The sequence below is a fragment of the Pristis pectinata genome, chromosome 31, assembly GCF_009764475.1.
Source record: "Pristis pectinata isolate sPriPec2 chromosome 31, sPriPec2.1.pri, whole genome shotgun sequence".
Lineage (NCBI taxonomy): Eukaryota > Metazoa > Chordata > Chondrichthyes > Rhinopristiformes > Pristidae > Pristis > Pristis pectinata.
This window is the reverse complement of record NC_067435.1, coordinates 5,169,195-5,190,057: the sequence shown is the minus strand read 5'-3', so window position 1 is coordinate 5,190,057 and position 20,863 is coordinate 5,169,195. Positions and strand designations below refer to the sequence as shown.

At 46.7% G+C, this 20,863-nt stretch overlaps 1 protein-coding gene across 1 annotated transcript in view; it reads right to left on the bottom strand.

The window, feature by feature from the left end:
• Positions 1–20,863, bottom strand: part of LOC127584861 (uncharacterized) — a 148,940-nt gene that overhangs the window by 115,906 nt on the left and 12,171 nt on the right. The window contains exons 2-7 of the mRNA XM_052041829.1: positions 15,674–15,800; positions 13,085–13,212; positions 9,606–9,649; positions 8,504–8,627; positions 3,873–4,002; positions 2,604–2,718 (exon numbers count right to left, since the gene is read on the bottom strand). Coding sequence (XP_051897789.1) covers positions 2,604–2,718; positions 3,873–4,002; positions 8,504–8,627; positions 9,606–9,649; positions 13,085–13,212; positions 15,674–15,800 — 668 coding nt within the window. The remainder of the gene's footprint in view (positions 1–2,603; positions 2,719–3,872; positions 4,003–8,503; positions 8,628–9,605; positions 9,650–13,084; positions 13,213–15,673; positions 15,801–20,863) is intronic.

The window sequence follows — 20,863 nt, the reverse complement described above, 5'->3', positions numbered from 1 at the left end:
TAAACCTATGCCCTCTAGTTCTTGAGTCCCCAACCCTGATAACTCCATAGGTCAGACAGCATCTGTAGAGAAACAATTATCATTGGATGGAAGGTCATCAGCCTGAAACGTTAACTCTCTCTGCCTCTGCGGCTGAGTATTTCCAGCATTAAATGAACATCAGAAACAATTGTTAGATACCTCAGATCCTCTTCTGCACTTGTTTTTCAGGGAAAGGGATAAAATACACCCTGGGAGTTCTGTTGATTGGGATGACGTTAACTGCCACCCAGAATGGACCTATTCTTAGAGCCATGCTCCCCTCAGGGAGAAACTGGGAATCGAATGGGTGACAACGTACTTTCATGCAGGGCTCCCAACTATCATCAACGGTGGTGGTGTTTAGATAAATTGGTCTACCGACATGCACTCTTGGCAGAAGGAATTTCTTTGGGTGTGTCTGGGCCTTGGGCTGAGGGGTAATTGGAAGAAAGACTAACAAAAGTAAAAAAAAAATGATGTCATATTTATTTCTTTATCTGCTGCTTATGTGCTGACACAGTGAACTCCTCGAAACTGGCTCAATTCAACCTGCTAACAAAACAGAAACCACCACATGTGGAGGTCTACACCGGCTTGTTCCAGCTTGCCGTTCTCGAAAGAGCAAGTCTGCCCTATTGTAAGGTTTATAAATAATCAAATTATTACCAAATGATGCAGTGAGCAGAACAGTTTGAATTACTATTTAGCAATAAAATTTCCCCAAATCTCACTCCTTCTGTGAAACTGTAATCAAAAGATTTACAGCTCAGTCCTGCCCGCCATGCAACATGGAAACCCCTCCTACTTTTTAGGAGTCACTCGGAATTCAGTTCTGTAGTTATTGTTTGGTTGAATTCCAAAGACCTCCTGAGGTTCTGACTTAAAGGCTCCTCACCCCTATCATCTTGCCCAAAACCCAATCCTTCATGTATGAGCCTAGACATTGAGTTAGTGTAAGTGGACGTGGAGGGCATTAACACTGAGCCAGACCATCTTCTCTCTCAGGAGCCTTGCAGACAAAAATAGCTTGTGTCTTGTGTAGGCCTGGAGCTCTGCTCTGTTTTATAATCATAGAGTCATACAGCACAGAAACAGGCCCTTCAACGCAACTAGTCCATGCTGACCAAGGTGCCCCATCCAAGCTAGTTCCATTTGCCACCTTTGGACCATAACCTTCTAAACCTTTCCTATCCATGTGCCTGTCCAAATACCTTTTAAATATTGTAATTGTACCTGTCTCAACCACTTCCTCTGGCAGCTCGTTCCACATAGATACCACCCTTTGTGTAAAAAGTTGCCCCTAAAGTTCCTATTAAATCTTTTTCCTCTCACCTTAAACCTGCGCCCTCTAGTTCTTAATTCCCCAACCCTGGGAAAAAAACGAGTCTATTCACCTTATCTATGCCTCTCATGATTTCATACACCTCTGTAAGATCACTCTCAATCTCCTACACTCAACAGAATGAAGTCCCAGCCTCTCCAACCTCTTCCTATAACTCAGTCCCTCGAGTCCTGGCAGCGTCCTTCTATATCTTTTCTGCACTTTTTCCAGTGTACTGACATCTTTCCTACAGCAGGGTGACCAAAACTAAACACAATACTCCAAGTGCGGCCTCACCAGTGTCCTGTACAACCACACCATGACCTCCCAATTTTATACTCAGTGCCCTGACTGATGAAGGCCAGCATGCCAAAAGCCTTCTTTACCACCCTGTCTGCCACTTTCAGGGAACCATGTCCTTGAACATCTAGGTCCCTCTGTTCTACAGCACTCCCCATGGACCTACCATTTACTGTGAAAGTCCTACCTAGATCTGACTCCCTAAAATCCAAGACCTCATACTAATCTGTATGAACTGAAGAAGCTCAAGCAACCATCTCGTAGAGTCATACAGCGCAGAAACAGGCCCTTCAGCTCAACTCATCCATGCGGACCAAGGTGCCTACCTGAGCTAGTCCTGTTTGCATGTGTTTGGCCCACATCCCTCTAAACCTTTCCTATCCAAGGACTCACCTCTACCACTTCCACTGGCAGCTTGTTCCACATACCCACCACCCTCTGTGAAAAACTCACCCCTCCTTTAATTCTTTCCCCTCTCATCTTAAACCTATGGCCTCTAGTTTTAGACTCCTCTATCCTAGGAAAAAGACTGTGAGCGTCCACCTTATCTCTGCCCCTTGTGGTTTTATAAAATGCTTCAGCCTTCACTCCAGGGGAAACAGCCTCAGGCTGTCAGCTCTCCCCTCATAACTCAAGCCCGCCAGTCCTGGCAACGTCCTCGTGAGCCTTTTCTGCACCTTCTCCAGCTTAATCACATCCTTCCCATAGCTGGGCGACCAGAACTACACTCAATACTCTGAGTGCGGTCTCACCAGTGACCAGATACAGCTGTAACATGTTGTCCCAACTCTTGCACTCAGTGCCCTGACCGATGAAGGCAAGCGCCCCAAATGCCTTCTTCATTATCTTTCTAGCTGTCTTATACAGGGTGAGTGAAGGGAAAAGATAAGTCATGGTCAGCACTTTCAGGAGAGGGAGGGAGTAAACACCAGTATTTTCCACCAGTTACCGGGCTCCTTACCATACACACATGGCACCTGTATGTCTCTCTCCTCTGTAGCCTCTGTGTGAGCTCACTGATCCTCGCCTTTAAGATTTCCGATGTGACTCCTTCTTCCTCATCCAAACTCATCATCCTGCCGAGAGGGATTAGGTTACAGCTGAAATTTCCTAAAACATGGTATAGTGAAATCCCCCTTCCTCCAGGACCCTTGTTAGACTGGCAGCATCCGATACCTACCTGAATTTCTTGCTGCCTTGGTAAAGCAGCCAACATAATCAAAGACCCCTCCCACCCCGGTCATTCTCTCTTCTGCCCCCTCCCCTTGGGCAGAAGATACAAAAGCCTGAAAGCACGTACCACCAGGCTCAAGGACAGCTTCTATCCCGCTGTTATAAGACCAATGAACGGACTCTTGACCTCACAATCTACCTCATTATGGACCTTGCACCTTGTTGTCTGCCTGCACTGCACTTTCTCCGTAACTGTAACACTTTATTCTACATTCCGTTATTGTTTTCCCCTTTTACAACCTTAATGCACTGATGTGATGAAATGATCTGTATGGATGGCATGCAAAACAAAGCTTTTCACTGTTCCTTGGTTTAATAATAAACCAATTTACCAATTTACTCTGGGCTTCACCTCTGACAAGAAAAGCCACAGCAGCAGAACAAACTGCAGCAGCAGGTATGTCCTTCTCCAACTCCTATCCTCCTACTTCACCACCCTGTAAATCAATGGGACTGCCCACACAAAGATAAAAGCCCAGAAGTTAGATTCCATCCTTTCCTGATGCTTCAGTGATCTGCTGATTGGGAGATGTGGCAGAGGGTCTGTTGCTGCCGCTCGGAATGATCCTGAGATGAGGAAGCTGAGAGTTACTGTAACCTTGGCAAGAGTGGTGCAGATACCAGAGCATGGTCTTCTGACAGCAGGTTAACAAGTGTGTTACTTTATCCAGTTCCTAAGCAGTGGTGGTAATCTGTCATCTCTCTCTACAGTGTGTCATGTACCAAGTACAAACCAGGGGCAGAGGTGTATCATTATCAGGCAGGTCATGTTGGGGAAACGTTTGCTCCTCTCCCACCTGACTCTTCAATTCCCTCATTGTCTGTGGGATTTTCCCATTAACAGATTGTTGGAAAAATGACCCACGGGTGAGGGAGAGGTCTGTCAGAGAGTCCAGCTGGTGGGGGTAATAGTCATCCATGGGCGCCTGTACACGTGACCGTCAGATCCCCTCTAACGCACTCACTGTGTGTCAATCATCCAAGGAGTAGTACTTGCCTCAGCACAGCAGTGTCCTTATCCTGTGCTTCCATTGGCTTCTGTGAGTGGCCTTCTGGGCTGTCTGCTGTGGAACACCTGCACACGTCCTGGTCAAGGAAACACCTGGAGCACAGCTGGGGAGCTGGCTCTGATAAAAGGTCACAGAAAAAAGGTGAGCGAGGAAGAATCAACCTCGCCTCTCTTCCTGTACACCCCCCCCCCCCCCGTCCACCCTCCCTGCACCCTGTCCCTGTACACCCTCCCTGTACACCCTCCCTGCACCCTGTCCCTGTACACCCTCCCTGTACACCTGCCCTGTACACTGGCCCTGCACACCCCCCCCTGTGCACCCCCCCCAATACACCATCTCTGCACACTGTCTATCCCTGCACCCTGTCCCTGTACACCCTCCCTGTACACTGGCCCTGCAGACCCCCCCTGTACACCGGCCCTGCACACCCCCCCGGTGCACACCCCCCCCCGCGCACCCCCCCCGATACACCCTCTCTGCACACTGTCTATCCCTGCACACTGTCCCTGTGCACCCTCCCTGACCTGCTGAGCATTTCCAACATTTTCTTTCCAACACCCAGCCTGTTGCCTGGTTTCTTCCCCTCCCACCCCCCACTGCTCCCACCTGCCCTCCCCACCTCCCTCCCTTGGTTCCACGCCCCACCTTCCTCTCCGATCAGATCCCACCATCTGCGGCCCTCTGTCACCTCCGCCTCTCACCTCCCAGCCTCTGTCGCTATCTCCACCCTTCTCTCCCCCACCACCTACCCATCAACCCCTCCTCACCTGGACCCATTATCACTTGCCAGCTCTTGCCCCCCCCCCCCCTCCCCTCTGCACTCTCAGCCCTGATGCTGGGTTTTGACCAGAAACACCAGACGTCCCTCTGCCTCCACAGAAGCTGCTCGACCTGCCGAGTTCCACCAACAGTAAGGTTTTTTGCTCAGATTTCAGCATCCACTGTGTCCTGCCTCAGTGCCACAAAGTGATTACAGCATCGGGTATCTCAGCATATTCTCCTTTGGTCTCAGGGCTCTTTGACTCAAAGTATGAACTTCTGTTGCTTTGTATGAACAGAAGCATGGACAGAAGTTGCTTTGCGTTGTCCAATCAGTCAACACTGCCAGAACACCGAATCAGAATTATTACAGCACTGAAAGAGGCCATTCACCCCCTTTACTGGCTCCTAGCAGAGCAATGTCATCAGCCCCTTTCCCCTCTTTTACCACAACCCTGTAGGTTATTTTCTCTCCAATTCCTTATTGAGGACTCTGCCCAACCTTGTCCCAACTCCCCGACACCAGCACTTGGGGGAAAACCATGCGGACACAGGGAGAACATGCAGACTCCACACAGACAGCAACCGAGGTCAGATTTTCAGAACTGAACCTGGTTTACCAGCGCTGTAAGGCGGCAGCTCTACCAACTACATCACTACGTCACTCTAAAGAGGATCTCCTCCCACATCCCAAAGACATGCGGGTCGGTAGGTTAATTGGCCGCTGTAAATTGACCCTGGTGTGTCGGTGAGGGGTAGAATCTGGGAGGAGTTGATGACAACGTGGGGAGAATAGGTGACAGGGAAAGTTAGTGGGGAATGGGACTACTTTGTGAGCTGGCATCGACTCCATGGGCTGAATGGCCTCCTCTGTCATAAGGAAATATCGGTTAAAAAAGATTAGTGCAAAGGATACTTAAATTTAGAAAAAACTGGCAGCTCATCCACATCAGTCTCCACATCTCCGTCACTGTCTCGACCTGCCAGGCCTGGTGCTGTACGAGAATTTGACCCTGTGATAAACAGGAACAGCAAGAACTGGTTATTTACTGTAATGTCAACAACACTGGCAAATGGGTGTAAGTTTGCACATTAGGTAAGAACTCCCAGCAGATTGTGTTGGGCCATGATAATGTAAGGTGATCTGGAGAAGGATTATTGGATGGGAGCAAAACTAATAGACTTCAAGGAGACATAAACAGCCTGGTTGAATGGGGCGGATTGGTGATTGATGACATTTAATTGGCTTAACTGCTTTTAATATCGTCACATGTACCAAGGTACAGTGAAAAACTTTGTTTTGCATGCCATCCATACAGATCATTTCATCACGTCAGTACATCAGGGGAGTACAAGGGAAAAACAATGGAGTCCTGATGAAGGGTCTCGACCTGAAACGTCGACTACCCTTTTCCCTCCATAGATGCTGCCTGACACGCTGAGTTCCTTCAGCTCCTTTGTGTGTTGAAACAGAATGCAGAATAAAGTGTTACAGTTATAGAGAAAGTGCGGTGCAGGTAGACTATAAGGTGCAAGGGCTATAATGAGGTAGATTGTGAGGTTAAGAGTCCATCTTATTGTACTGGGAACCGTTCAATAGTCTTATAACGGCGGGATAGAAGCTGTCCTTGAGCCTGGTGGTATGTGCTTTCAGGCTTTTGTATCTTCTGCTTGATTGGGGGTGGGGGGGAAGAGAGAATGTCTGAGGTGGGTGGGGTCTTTGATTACATTGACTACTTTACCAAAACGGCAAGAAGTGTAGACAGAGTCCATGGAGGGGAGGTTGGTTTCCATGATGTGCTGAATTGTGTCCACGACTCTCTGCAGGTTTTTGCAGTCTTGGGCAGAGTAGTTGCAGTAACAAGTCGTGATGCATCCAGATAAAAATGCCAAGAAATGTGAAGTGTTCAGTTTTGTTGTAAAGAATGAGAAGAGGAGATAATAAACGAAAGGGCACAATTCTAATAGAGCACATGACCAGAGAGATGTGCACAGTTCATTGGACGTGTGTATTGTGGAGGGTCGTGGCTGTCATGTGACAACACTGCCCCTACCTGGTTGGAAGACACACCATTGTCAATCAAGGTTTGGCTCCACCCCACCCATCAGTTCACACCTGACCATTGGCCCCTTTAAGCATCTTTGTACATGGCCTCGGGCCATTGGCCTCTTTGAACTACCTGGTCTGGACTCCCCGGCCCTCCAGCACTATAAAGAGTGCCACATGTGTGTGATTCTCTCTCTTTTTGTCTTCGAGGGATGCCTTGTTGGTAAGCTGTGCACTGTTTAAGAGAAATAAGTTAGGATTCTCGGTAGCACAGAGCCGTGCCTGCACTGAGTCAAGGGGTGGCAGGTATCGTATTGACTGTTCCTTGATTGTATGTACTCAGTTAGTTGTGTGTGCGTATTTTACCCCGTTGCGATTTACCCACACTCGCTATAAACTGTGTGTGTGTGTGTTATTCCCATTAACATTTTCCCTGGTTTGTCTTTGTAAATAAAATCTTTCCTTGCCAGACTGTGTTCAGAGTCCTCTACTTTTGAGATCCTTCAAACCTGTTCCCTTCACTCATAACAAGTGTGACAACAAAGGTTGAGAGCACAATCCTGGGATTTACTTCCGGTGTGGAAGAGCAAGCAAAGGCATAATGAACTTTTACAAAACACTGGTCCAGCTGAACAAGAGGATTGTATCCTATTCTAGACTTCACACTTTAAGAAGGATGTGACTGCTTTGGAATGGGTGCAGAAGCGATTTAGCAAAACAATTCTAGGGATGAGGGACTTTGATGGGTAGACTGGAGCAACTGGGGTTGTTCTGCTTGGAACAGAGGAGGTTGCAAAGGGATCTGCCAGAGGGATTTAAAAATCTTTGGGTATAGACAGAGAGAAGCTGTTCTCATTGGCGAATGGCTCAGGAAACAGGGGGCCATGAAGTGAAGGTGATTGGCAAAAGGTTAACACTGTCATAATGGACAAAACTGAAGCAGAGGTTGTTCAGGTCTGCAACACCCTGCCAGGAGGCACAGTGAAGGCAGACTCAGTTGCAGCATTGGAAAGTGAACTTGATAAGTATCTGAAAGGGAAGAACTTTTGGGGCTCTGGGAGAGAGTGGGGCGGTGGGTCTAGCTGTACTGGTTTTGCATAGAGCCACTATAGATTCGATAGGCCAAATTACCTTGTACAGTGCTATAACCGTTCTGTGATTCCATGATGGTTGGTGCACCTCCAGCACCACAGATTGGCTGAGCAGGAGAGGGTTGTGTGCTTGCAAAATGTGAGAGAAGCGACTCAACTCAGGATCAGACTTATTATCACTGAATTAGAAATCTGCAGTTTTGCAGCAGCAGCAGAGGGCAGACGTAAAATTACTATAAATTACAAAACTAAATAGTGCAAAAAAAAGGAATAACGAGGTAGTGTTCATGGACCCTTCAGAAATCTGATGGCGGAGGGGAAGAAGCTGTTCCTGAAACATTGAGTGTGGGTCTTCAGGCTCCTGTACCTCCTCCCCGATGGTAGTAACGCGAAGAGGGCATCTCCTGGGTGGTGAGGGTCCGTAGTGATGGATGCCGCCTTCTTGAGGCACCGCCCGAAGGAGAATTTTTAAATTATTGTATTGATAGACAGGGAACCAGTGGCAGGGCAATGGGACTTGATATGAATTAGGATCTAGGCAGCAAATTTCTGGAGGAGCTACTGCTTACAGTGGGTGGAATTTGGGATCCAGCCAAGACAAGGCGATACTAACAGCAAGACAAGGACTGCACTAAGGCTGCAGGTCTGTACCACCCCAAGTGTTGGACCACACAATGAATTTACCCAGCAGGAACAAGATGAGCTCTAAGCTGCCTCTTACCTTTCAGTCCCAGTAGCGGCTGTGTGTTGTTCCTGCCCACACTCTGCCACGTATATTCCACATAGTGATTTCCAGCAAAGCTGTCTTCCTCGAACCTGGGATCCTTGGAAAAGGGGCTGGTGATCTGTACAACAGAAATGGAATGAGAGAATTGTGGCAGAGATCAGTCTCCAATGAAGCAAGCTGAACAGGTGGAATAAAATGGAAAGCAGCAGAAAACAACCATAAAATGATTCAGTCTGACATCTGGTGAAGATATGAGATAATCTTGTTGTGTGGATCAGCAAACTGAGTTAGTTAAGTGATTGAAAATGGGAATGTGATTGTACTGCATTATGTGATTCCTATAATGAAAGACCACAATAATGTGATTACTATAATTATAATAAATGCTAGTATCACGTTACACTCCTACTACTGTGTGAGGTTTATCCCATGTCCTCCCTGTAATAAAACTGTTGTTGAACCATCACTTTAACAGTTGGCTCTGTGCTGGTGAACAGCCTCAGATGAAATCAAGTTAGGGTCAAGAATAATGTTGTTGAATCATAGCTGTTATATTTTAATGCTGATCAGAGCGTACTGGTGAAGATGATGCAAAGAGAGCACTGCGGTGCAGCTGGCAGAACCGCTGCCTCGCAGCTCCGGTGACCCGGGTTCAATCCCGACCTCCGGTGCTGTCTGTGTGGAGTTTGCACGTTCTCCCTGTGACCGCGTGGGTTTCCCCCAGGTGCTCCGGTTTCCTCCCACATCCCAATCACGTGCAGGTTAATTGGCCGCTGTAAATTGCCCCTAGTGTGTAGGTGAGTGGTAGAATCTGGGTGGGGTGGGGATTTGATGGAAGTATGGGGAGGATAAAAAGTCAGAATAGTATCAGATTAGCGTAAATGGCCGGCACAGACTCTGTGGGCCAAAGCGTCAGTTTCCGTGCTGTATCTGTCTATGACTCTATGCCAACATGGATTAGTGAGCATGATGAACCTTTCCCCCTCCTTTCCCCTCGTCCATGGGGACCAGAAGTTAAAACTGGGCCTTGTGTATCGACAGGCTACCAAGAGTTCACTGGCCACCATTCTCCCTCCAGTAAGTCAATCACAGGTACCTGCTCCTCATCTGGTCTGGTCCGCTTGCACCGCTTTGCTCTGGCTGGAAGATGAAGAAAACATCACATGAGGTGGTGCATGGGGACAAAGCAGCAAAGGGGTCAAGCACAGTGTAGGGCATGCTCCCAACCACTGGACACCTCGGCACATTTACCAGTGTCTCTCTGTTGACAGGTTGAGCTTATATCATCTTGTGGGAGGACAGACAGCCAGAGGATCGTCAAGAAGCAGTCCCTTCTCATGACCCCTGACCACCACTTGTTAGCCTAACCCACCCCGTGCTGTTCCACCAGCCTCGTGTCCTTCTCCTGTTCCCTTGCCCAGGCTGAGAGGATTCACCAATGTGACGTCTCTGACCAAAACCACTCCGTCTCTCCTCATGACCCCTTTATCACAGCACTTTCTCATGAGGATTTCTTCGTTAAGTATGGCTTGAATGTTAATGAAGTCTTGACCTCACAATCCACCTCGTCATGGCCCTTGCACCTTATTGTCTACCTGCACCGCACTCTATTAGAACATAGAACACTACAGCACAGTACAGGCCCTTCGGCTCACAATGTCGTGCCGACATTTTATCCTGCTCTAAGATCTATCTAACCCTTCCCTCCCACATAGCCCCCCCATTCCTCTATCATTCATGTGGCTGTCTGAGAGTCTCTTAAATGTCCCTAATGTATCTGCCCCCACAACCTCTGCTGGTAGTGCGTTCCACACACCCACCACTCTCTGTGTAAATAACTTACCCCTGACATCCCCCTTATATCTTTCTCAATCACCTCAAAATTATGTCCCCTCATGTTAGCCATTGTCGCCCTGGGGAAAAGTCTCTGACTGTCCACTCGATCTATGCCTCTTATCATCTTGTACACCTCTATCAAGTCACTTCTCATCCTCCTTCTCTCCAAAGAGAAAAGCCCGAGCTCGCTCAACCTATCCTCATAAGACATGCTCTCCAATCCAGGCAACATCCTGGTAAATCTCCTCCGCACCGTCTCTAAAGCCTCCGCATCCTTCCTATAATGTGGCGTTATGTTCTTGCTTTTCCCTTTGTACTACCTCAATGCACTTATGTTTTGAAATGATCTGTATGGCCAGCATGCAAAACTAATTTTTTTCACCGTATCTTTGTACGTGACAATAATCAATCAATTACCAATTAAAGTGTTGTGAGTTAATTTTACCACCCAGTATAGATTCAAGTAATCAAATCAGTCTCTTCCTAAGTCCTGAAGAAAGTTCTTGGACCTGGAACATTAACATCCACAGATGCTGCCTGATCTGTTGACCTCTTCCTAGCATTTTCTGTTTTTATTTCAGATTTCCAGCATCTGCAGTTTTGTTTGATTTTTAATCTGATGAGCTATTGGTTTAAAACAAAGCACAGCTCCAGTTTTCCTTGTGATATTTGAAACTAACAGTCCAATATTTTGTCTCAAACCTGAAGCCTTTCTGGTTCAGTAAAGCTCTTGTGTTTAATGTTGAAAAAAAACAATTTAGGGAACGATCAATTGGATTTTATTATTTCACAGAGCTTAGGGAGATGGAGCCGTAGAAAGAAGTAGGAAGGTTTCCAACCTGCCTCCCTCTGAGCCCTGGATAATCCTTCAAGCCTCAGGTCTGAGCTTGTACTGTGCGTCGATGTGTTTTACAACAGCTGAGCTCAGAGGTTATAGCACCGTCACTCCTGTCAGCTTCACAGCCACCAGTTCCAATTCCAGAGACCACAAGGAGTTTCTTCTAGGACAGCTGATCACTCAGTTGATCTCTTGTGATTTGCACACAGATTGAATAAGGCTTCATTGATGAAACCTTTTCAATTTGACCATTGTAAACATTGGCGGCTCATTGATTTCATAGCTGGGCATTCAGGAGAGCTGTCAGTGATGGGTCAGCTATAGTGGGATTTGATCTTAGCTCCTGGCACAGGCAACAATGGTCACTGGATAATTCCACATCCCTCTATTATAAAGTGCAATGGAACTAATTGCACAGCACCATATCATTTCGAGGTATCAAACAAAAACTTGCTCTTTGCTGTCTACACAGCAGGTGCAGAAACAATGAAACTTAACCCTTGTTACACTGACCATTGCTGAGTCTGCTTCTGTATAATTCGGTGCAGGTTTTATGAACCCCTTTGTCAATAGTGCTTCTGCATTTGGATGTTGTGGAGGATGTTTCAGCCTTGAACTGTCTTAGGGCAATGTGGAATGGACTGATGCCTAAGTTGCCAGAGGTTTAAGTGCCGCATTCTGCGTTTGCATTTGCCCAGTTTGTTGCCGGCACCACAGTCCAACTGAATGCTGGAGCAGACTGTCCATTTGAGAAATCAGGACACTGGGAAAGGCTCCACTGGGAAGTATTATCTCTTGTCCAATGAGAACTCAGGAGAAGATAAACCTCCAATATCCGGAATAAAAAGTATGACACACATTCACACACACAAACGTACATCTACACCCAGTGCAGAGGGTATTGTAGCATAATGGTTAAGTTACTGGACTGGTACCCAGAGACCTAGACCATTGATTTAGGGATATGAGTTCAAATCCCAGCAAAGCAGTTGGGGATTTAAATAAATTTAGAAAAAGAAATTATAACCAGTAATGGAGGTCACGTATGGAACTGGGCTGGAGTGGTATACTGGTAGGAACGTGCTGAAACTATGTTTGCAATGCAACAGTACTGGTTCGAACTGTAAGTATTCTCAACCTCGGTATCCATGGAATTACAAGACTGTTGTTAAAAACCTATCGGGTTCATTGGGAAAGAAGTTCTCCTCTGCTCTGGTGATTCCAGGAGACTCTAAGATGGCCCAGTAAGTCATGTTGTAAAGGGAAAAATTCCTGACTTTGCCTGTAGCTTTGAAACAATAAACAAGCAAGCATAATACAGGTCCTCCCCAGCTTATGAACTCCCAATTTCTGTACAGCCGAGGGTTTGGGAGACAAGTGGGATGGATTTACCGGCTGCTGCGGGGCTGCAGGCAAATGTTGTCAACACCAGCTGGAACTTCGCCACATTGAACCCAAGAAGAATACATTTTAGTTAACACACCGACGTCCATTTTGCGAATCCTATCTTGAGACACACTATCTGGGCCAGCGGCAGTGTCCTTAAAACCATCTTTTTAAACCTTTATCTGCCGTAACATGTTTCAAAAGTATAACATTATCAACCCGAGATAGGCTCAGGTTAAATTTGTTAACATCAGCTTTAAAGGCACAAAGAGATTTCAACTGCTTCTCCAGGTTATCTATTCCAAGGACAACACACCTCTGAAGCAGTCTTGGGTTGCAGCTGCACTTCTATCTTGTGAAACTATTTGGGTTACGAGTTGTTGCCAGGAACAGAACACCACTGTAACCTGAGGAGGACCTATACAAGTAGTCATCTGGATTTGTATACTGCCGGAACTCAAAACATATCAGCACCTGAGTTGGTCTTTAACCTTGTTCTTGTTTTAAAGACTCACCATTCAGCCGACTTTCTCTGTTAATCTTTACTTGCTGGAAGGTCTGTGGGCAAACAGAAATTGGGATTGTGTTGGTTATTCTGCCTTGGAAGATGTCGGATTCACCTCCCTGCTTCGAGTCGCAACAACTACAGGGAAGAACATTTTTTTGAAGCGGGATTTGTTAAAGAGTTGTTGACGGTATACAGTCCTGTGCTTAATACAAGAACACTGCCAATTGTATCACCTTATCACTGCCTTAGTAACCAGAATATGATGGATGTTATGGGCGGCACAGTGGCACAGCAGGTAGAGCCGCTGCCTCACAGCACCAGAACCCCAGGTTCAATCCCGACCTCGGGTGCTGTCTGTGTGGAGTTTGCACATTCTCCCTCTGACCACATGGGTTTCCCCTGGGTGCTCTGGTTTCCTCCCATCTCCCAAAACCTTTGGTAGGGTAATTGGCTGCTGTAAATTGCCCATCATGTGTCGGTGAGCAGTAGATCTGGGGGGAGTTGACAAGACTGTAAGGAGAATAACAAAAATGGAATTAATGTAGGATAGGTGTAAATCAGTGGTTGATGGTCAGTATGGACTCAGTGGGCCGAAGGGCCTGTTTCTGAGCTGTATCTCCTTATGAGGGGTCATAAGGTGCATTCATTCAGTTCCTGCTTTATCAGTGACATTCTGCTGTGAGACAGTGGGGTGAGGTGAGGGAAAGGGGGCTAAGTAACTAGTCATCGAATACAGAGCATCGCCCCTTATTACAGCTGAACATCTCAGCATGCCTTACCTGCTGCCTTTCTGAATGATGCCCATCGTCAACAGACAGAGGGGACCCGCTGGGAGTTTCCACTTCCTCCTTGATGGAAGGTGACTGTAGGAAGACAGGATGTGTTAATGAGGCCAGATCCCAGGGACACCTGCCTTTCTCTGTTCATCATGTTGTGTGGGGCCCTAAATGGATTGGACCAGCCAAGTTCTGGGTTTAGAATGGGTAGCTCTGTCATTGTTATCCAAGGACTTCACAATTCTAAGTCAAGCCCTTGTGATTTGTTCGATCCCTGTGAATTCTTGAACCAAGGCTTCCTTGAGGTAGGTACAGAGCCCAAAAGCCCCAAGAGTTTTGCCCAGTACCTTAAACAGATGGAGACACAAGCTAGATACCCATCGCCATTTAACCCCCGCTCACCTCTGCTCAACCACATCCTACCTGCCTTTATCTCCCAGACCATTTCAGTGAAAGTCTCATACCTTGGGAATAAATGACATGGAGCCATTGGCTGGGCTAACAGAAGTTGATTGGAAAATGCTCCCACTTCCTGAAATTACAAAATCCCAACATCACGTAGTTTATTTTATTTGTTGTAGCTTTTGACCGGTGAACCCTTTGGAGGGGTAATAAATGGGGTGACCTGTTCTGGCTCTGTGGAGACAATCAGTACTAAACTCAATGTTGGTTCATACCCTCCTAAGGCAGGACTGCCAAGTCTACAATGGCAGTAAACACTGACCCATGGAGCAGTGATTTAGAAACTGTTCACTGCTCACCAAACAGACACATGTTCACTTGGGCCAGGGTACAGCAAGGACCTGACACACCTGAGGTCTCAGGATTTATACTGCACCTGGACTCGAAATGCTTAACATTGGCAGCACTTCAGCAGACAAAGCAGTGATATTATAATTATATACTGAGGGCTGCATAACCTGCAGACGGCGGGAGAGAAAGAGGGCATGGGATGAGCTACCATTACCTGTGCTGGTTGGAGTGTTACACTGTCCTTCGGGAGCTCCTCCTGACAGCTGAAAGAAACAAGACCAGGTTAGTAGTCTAAACAAGGATAATCCACTGGACTTCAGGGATAAATTGGAGAATTAAATCTCAGCTCTCTACCCCACCAGGAGTCTGGAAAAGACCATATGACCACTTGGCACTACAATGGATTTGCATTTTATTGTTCTAATTGTGGTTTTTCTTGTATAATTTATGTTAGAAGAATAAAGCACAGGGACAGGCCTTTTGGCACACAGAGTTGTGTCGAACTAATTAGACTAGTAATTAAAAGCACACTAACTAGTCCCTCCTACCTACACGTCCATATCCCTCCATTCTCTGCACGTGCATGTTTAATTGATGTTTTTCTTGTGAAAGTTGTGACTCTAATGCGATGTGCCTGTGATGCAGCTGAAAGTTTTTCATTGCACCTGTGCACACATGCACTTGTGCAGATGACAATAAATTCGACTTTGACTTTGAATAAATTCCTCGATGAATCAAAGCCCTTTACTGTGGCTCTGATTTTTTTCTTCTGCTCTTCTGTAGGGAGCTTCTGTATCCTCTAAGCAGTGTCTGTTGTCGTACACAGACAGCTAAGCAAACTTTCCTGTGGTAAGAGGGTTTGGAGGGAGCAGGGAGTGATGCACTCTATTCTAGCCTGAACACCCCCCTTGCACTGCGTTAGGGGTACTGGCGAAGGGGAAGAAATGGGTTAAGGTGACTGTGGGTTGTTGTGTCCCTGGAGATGTAGGAAAGACGAACGGGGGGGGGGGGAGGGTGGGGGGAGCGCGGAGAAGAAAGAACCTCAGCCCGCGGCCACTGATACAGACCTGGGGTTGAGGGCAGATAATCTCTCCAGTTCCTGCTGGAGGTGCTGCTGTACGTCTCCTCGCTTCAACTCCTCCCGACACAGAGGGCATCGCAGAAACACACAGCAGTCGTGTGCAGTCTTAACGCCTGCAGGAGACACGCAAAGAGCCATCAGACACAGGCTTGTGAACCCTTCAGATCCAACCCAGCTTCGTTATTTTGTTGTTCTAATTGTGTTCTTTCTTATATAATTTTGTATAATTTGTGTTTAAATTATGTTTTTCATGAATTTTGTGTCTCTGATGCTCTGTGCCTGTGATGCTGCTGCAAGTAAGTTTTTCATTGCACCTGTGCACACATGGACTTGTGCAGATGACAATAAGCTCGACTTTGACTTTGACTAATGTTCGCCTTAGTCTGGGTCAGGGGGCTGTCAGCTGAGTGTCCAATCCACACTGGTCCCGACCACACAGAGGGGTTTCTGCATGTAGCTGTTAGCGTAACGTTATTACAGCGCAGCGACCTGGGTTCAATTCCCGCTGCTGTCTGTAAGGAGTTTGCACATTCTCCCCGTGTCTGCGTGGGTTTCCTCCGGGTGCTCCGGTTTCCTCCCACATTCCAAAGATTTAAGGGTTAGGAAGTTGTGGGCATGCTATGTTGGCACCAGAAGCGTGGTGACACTTGCGGGCTGCCCCCAGAACACTCTACACAAAAGATGCATTTCACTGTGTGTTTCGATGTACATGTGACTAATAAGGAAATCTTATCTTGTCTCATGTTACCTGGAATCAGCCGATAATCAGTGAGAGGCTGTCCCATGTTAAAGCCACAAATTGAAGCAAGAGGTTGTGAATCTGGGCCCAGCAAACTAGACCGATTTCTCAAACAATTGTTTGAAAACTGACCTCACTTCTTTTTTTAAAAAAAAACAAAAACTGTTGCAAGAACTCAGCGGGTCAGGCAGCATCTGTGGAGGGAAATGGAAATGGACAGTCGACACTTGGGGTTGAGAACATTCACCTGGACTTCATCTCACTTGTTTTGTTCTCTGGCCTCCTCTCTTGATCCTTGCTGAGGATCCGGCCTCTGGTACTTTGCTCAGCCGACCACCCTTCTGCACAGAGGGATGTATTGGTATTGTATAGGTGTTGGTTTACTATTATCACAGGTACCGAGATACAGTGAAAAGCATTTGTTTTGCATGCCATCCAGACAGATCATTCTGTACATAATTACATTGAAGTAATGAAAAGGAAGGCATAATGCAGAATATATTGTTGCAGTTACAGAGAAAGTGCAGTGCAGGTAGAGAAGTAAAGTGTAAAGACCACAACAAGGTAGATTGGGAGATCAAGAGTTCACCTTGAGAGGTCCATTCAAGAGTCTGATAACAGTGGGATAGAAGCTGTCCTTGTGCCTGGTGCTATGGGTTTTTGTATCTTCTGCCTGACAGCAGAGGGGAGCAGTGAAAATGACTGGGGTGGGGGTCCTTGATTACGTCGGCTGCTTTCCCGAGACAGCGGGAAGTGTAGACAGAGTCAGTGGAGGGGAGGCTGGTTTGCGTGAAGGACTGGGCTGTGTTCACAACTCTCTTCAATTTCTTGCAGCCTTGGGCAGAGCAGTTGGCATACCAAGCTGTGACGCATCCATATAGGATGCTTTTTATGACGCATCTATAAAAGTTGGTAAGAATCATCTGTGAGACCCGACGCAGTTTAGGTGACCACTTCATCGAGCACCGTCGCTTCGTCCGCCGCAACAGCCAGGACCTCCCGGTGGCCACCCACTTCAATTCCACATCCCATTCCCACACTGACACGTCTGTCCACTGCCTCCTCTACTGCCACGTTGAGGCCAGGCGCAGGCTGGAGGAATGACACCTCATATTCCACCTTGGGAGTCTCCAACCTGACGGCATCAACATCGATTTCTCTAACTTCTGGTAACCCCTCCCCTTCTTTTTCTCCCCCCCCCCCCACCGACTCCTTTGTCTTCCCTTATTCCTGTGGCATTCTTTGCCCGCCTTGATGACCTGCTCATCTCCTCTCCTCCCCCCTCCATCCTTTATTCCACGGTCCACTGCCCTCTCCGACTGGATTCCTTCTTCTTCAGCCCTCAGCCTCTTCTACATATCACCTCTCAGCTTATTACATCTTCTCCCCCTCCCCCACCTACCTACCCCCTCTCAGCTGAACTCACTTATCCCCTGCCTGCTCCTCCCCCTCCCCCCACCTTCTTATTCTGGCTTCTACCCTCTTCCTTTCCAGTCCTGATGAAAGGTCTCGGCCCGAAACGTCAACTGTTTATTTCCCTCCATGGATGCTGCCTGACCTGCTGAGTTCCTCCAGCACTTTTTTGCGTACTGTCTAAGAGTCATCAGGGGCATGCTGAATTAAAAACTTGGTGAAAGCAGATGGTTTGGGGGTGGGGAGATGGTGCAGGATCGGGGGAGGAAAGTGAAAAGGAGGGGATTAGGGAGACAATTTTGAACCCAAAAAGACAAAAGTGCTACTTTTGTTATTGGTCAACAGAGGGATCAAATGAGAATAACTGAAAGAAAATTTGAATTAAAGAAATGAGCCCAAATCCTTATTCACAGCAGATCACTGTGATGTGCTCCACCCATAAACAGAATTTCGGCAGCTATGGATCAGTGTTACGTTCAAGAACTGGGCTGAGTCTGGTGGGGTGGGGTTGTGGAGATGAAATTTTGGTTCCTTACAAAGGGATTAATGTTGGTTTCACAGCCAAGGCACAGTATAGTATGGCAGCACAGGAGTTAATTCACAGAGGCCTAGAAAATTTATCTGGAGATGCGAGTTCAAATCCCACCACAGCATCTGGGGAATTCAAGTAATTAAATAAATGGGAACACAAAGCTGGTATCACTGATGCTAACCATGAAACTACCAGACTGTCATAAAAACCCATCTGTTTCACTAATGTCCTTACCCAGTCTGGCCAGTAAATGATCGCAGACCCAGAGCAATGTAATTCCCCCTTAATTCAGTTCCAAGGCAATAAGCGCCACAATAAATAAACAACGTTTATTGCTTCAGGTTCTAAACCAGACACTTTAGCACATAACCTTCGCACAGAACTGAGGGAGTGCTGCACTGGTGCTGCCTTTGAGGTGAGATTTAAATTGAGTGTAACATTCCATTGAAGGCAGATGTGAAAGATCCGATAACCCTACTTAGAAGATCAGGGAGCTATTCCCGCTGTCCAAGAAAATATTTAACTCCCACACCACACAGCTGTAACTGAATGAGAACATCTGGCTATTGTGCTGAGACGCAAGAGATTCTGCAGATGCTGGAATCTGGAGCAACACACACAAAATGCTGGAGGAACTCAGCGGGTCAGGCAGCGTCAGTGGAGAGAAGTAAACAGTCGACATTTCGGGTCGAGATCCTTCGTCAGGACTGGAAAGGAAGAGGGCTTCTTGTTGAGTTCAAATTGGCAGCCATAGTTCAAAAATCTTTTACTGCAAGTCCCATATTTGTGAATACCATTATACCTTTCCCTTCCATAGAGTCACAGCAGGGAAACAGGCCCTTCGGCCCAACTTGTCCATGACGACCAAGATGTCTAAGGACCAAGATGGCCAGTCCTCGCAACATTCTTGAGAGCCTTTTCTGCACCTGTTCCAGCTTAATGACATCCTTCCCATAGCTGGATGACCAGAATTGTGCACGTGTGGTCTTACCAGCGACTTGTACAGTTATAACATGACATCCTAACTCCTGTACTCAATGCCCTGATCAATGAAGGCAAGTGTGCCAAACGCCTTCTTCCATAAGACCATAAGACATAGGAGCACAATTAGGTCATTTGGCCCATCGAGTCTGCTCCACCATTCGATCATGGCTCATTTCTTATTTCCTCTTAACCCCATTCTCCTGCCTTCTCCTCGTGACCTTTAACACCCTTATTAATCAAGAACTTATCAACCTCTGCTTTAAGTATACCCAATGACTTGGCATCCACTGCCATCTGTGGCAATGAATTCCACAGATTCACCACCCTCTGGCTAAAGAAATTCCTCCTCATCTCTGATCTAAAGGGACGTCCTTTTATTCTGAGGCTGTGCCCTCTGGTCCTAGACTCTCCCACTGATGGAAACATCTTCTCCACATCTACTCTATCCAAGCCTTTCAATATTCAGTAGGTTTCAATGAGATCCCCCCTCATCCTTCTAAACTCCAGTGAGTACAGGCCCAGAGTCATCAAACACTCCTCATATATTTACCCTTTCACTCCCAGGATCATTCTCATAAACCTCCTCTAGACCCTCTCCAATGCCAGTACATCCTTCCTCAGATATGGGGCCCAAAACTGCTCACAATACTCCAACTGTGGTCTGACCAATGCCTTATAAAGCATTAGCATTACATCCTTGCTTTTATATTCTAAACCTCTCAAAATGAATGCTAACATTGCACTTGCCTTCCTTACTACTGACTCAACCTGTAAGTTAACCTTTAGGGAAACCTGAACTAGGACTCATAAGTCCCTTTACACCTCCAATTTCTGAATTCGCTCCCCATTTAGAAAATAATCTACACCTTTATTTCTTCTACCAAAGTGCATGACCACACACTTCCCTACGCTGTATGAAAATAGACTTCACTACCTTGTCTACCTGTATTGCCACTTTCAGTGAAACATTTGTATGTAGCCCTATGCCTCTCTGTTCTACAACACTCTCCAGGGCCCTGCCATTCAATGTCATTTGCTCCTTGGCAAAAAAACATGACTACAAGCACAAACCCCACTCCCTCCAATAAAAACAGAAAATTCTGGAAAAACTCAGCAGGTCAGGCAGCATCAGTGGGAAAAGAAACAGAGTTCACATTTCAAGTAGAAGACCCTTTGTCAAACCTGGGAAGAAATTCTGATGAAAGGTCTTTGACCTGAAATATGAACTCTGTTTCTCTTACTGCTGAGCATTTCCAGTTATTTGTTTAATTTTAGATTTCCAGCATCTGCAGTTTATTTGATTTTCCCCCCTCCCTCCACCACAGCCTCCCCAAAGCCCAAGTCTGTGTTAGAGGCAGTGCTCAAGTCAAAGTCGAGTTTATTGTCAGATGCACAAGTCCATATGTGCACAGGTGCAATGAAAAACTTACTTGCAGCAGCATCACAGGCACATAGCATCAGATAAGCAGCATTCACAGGAAAAACAAATTAAACATAAATTATACATA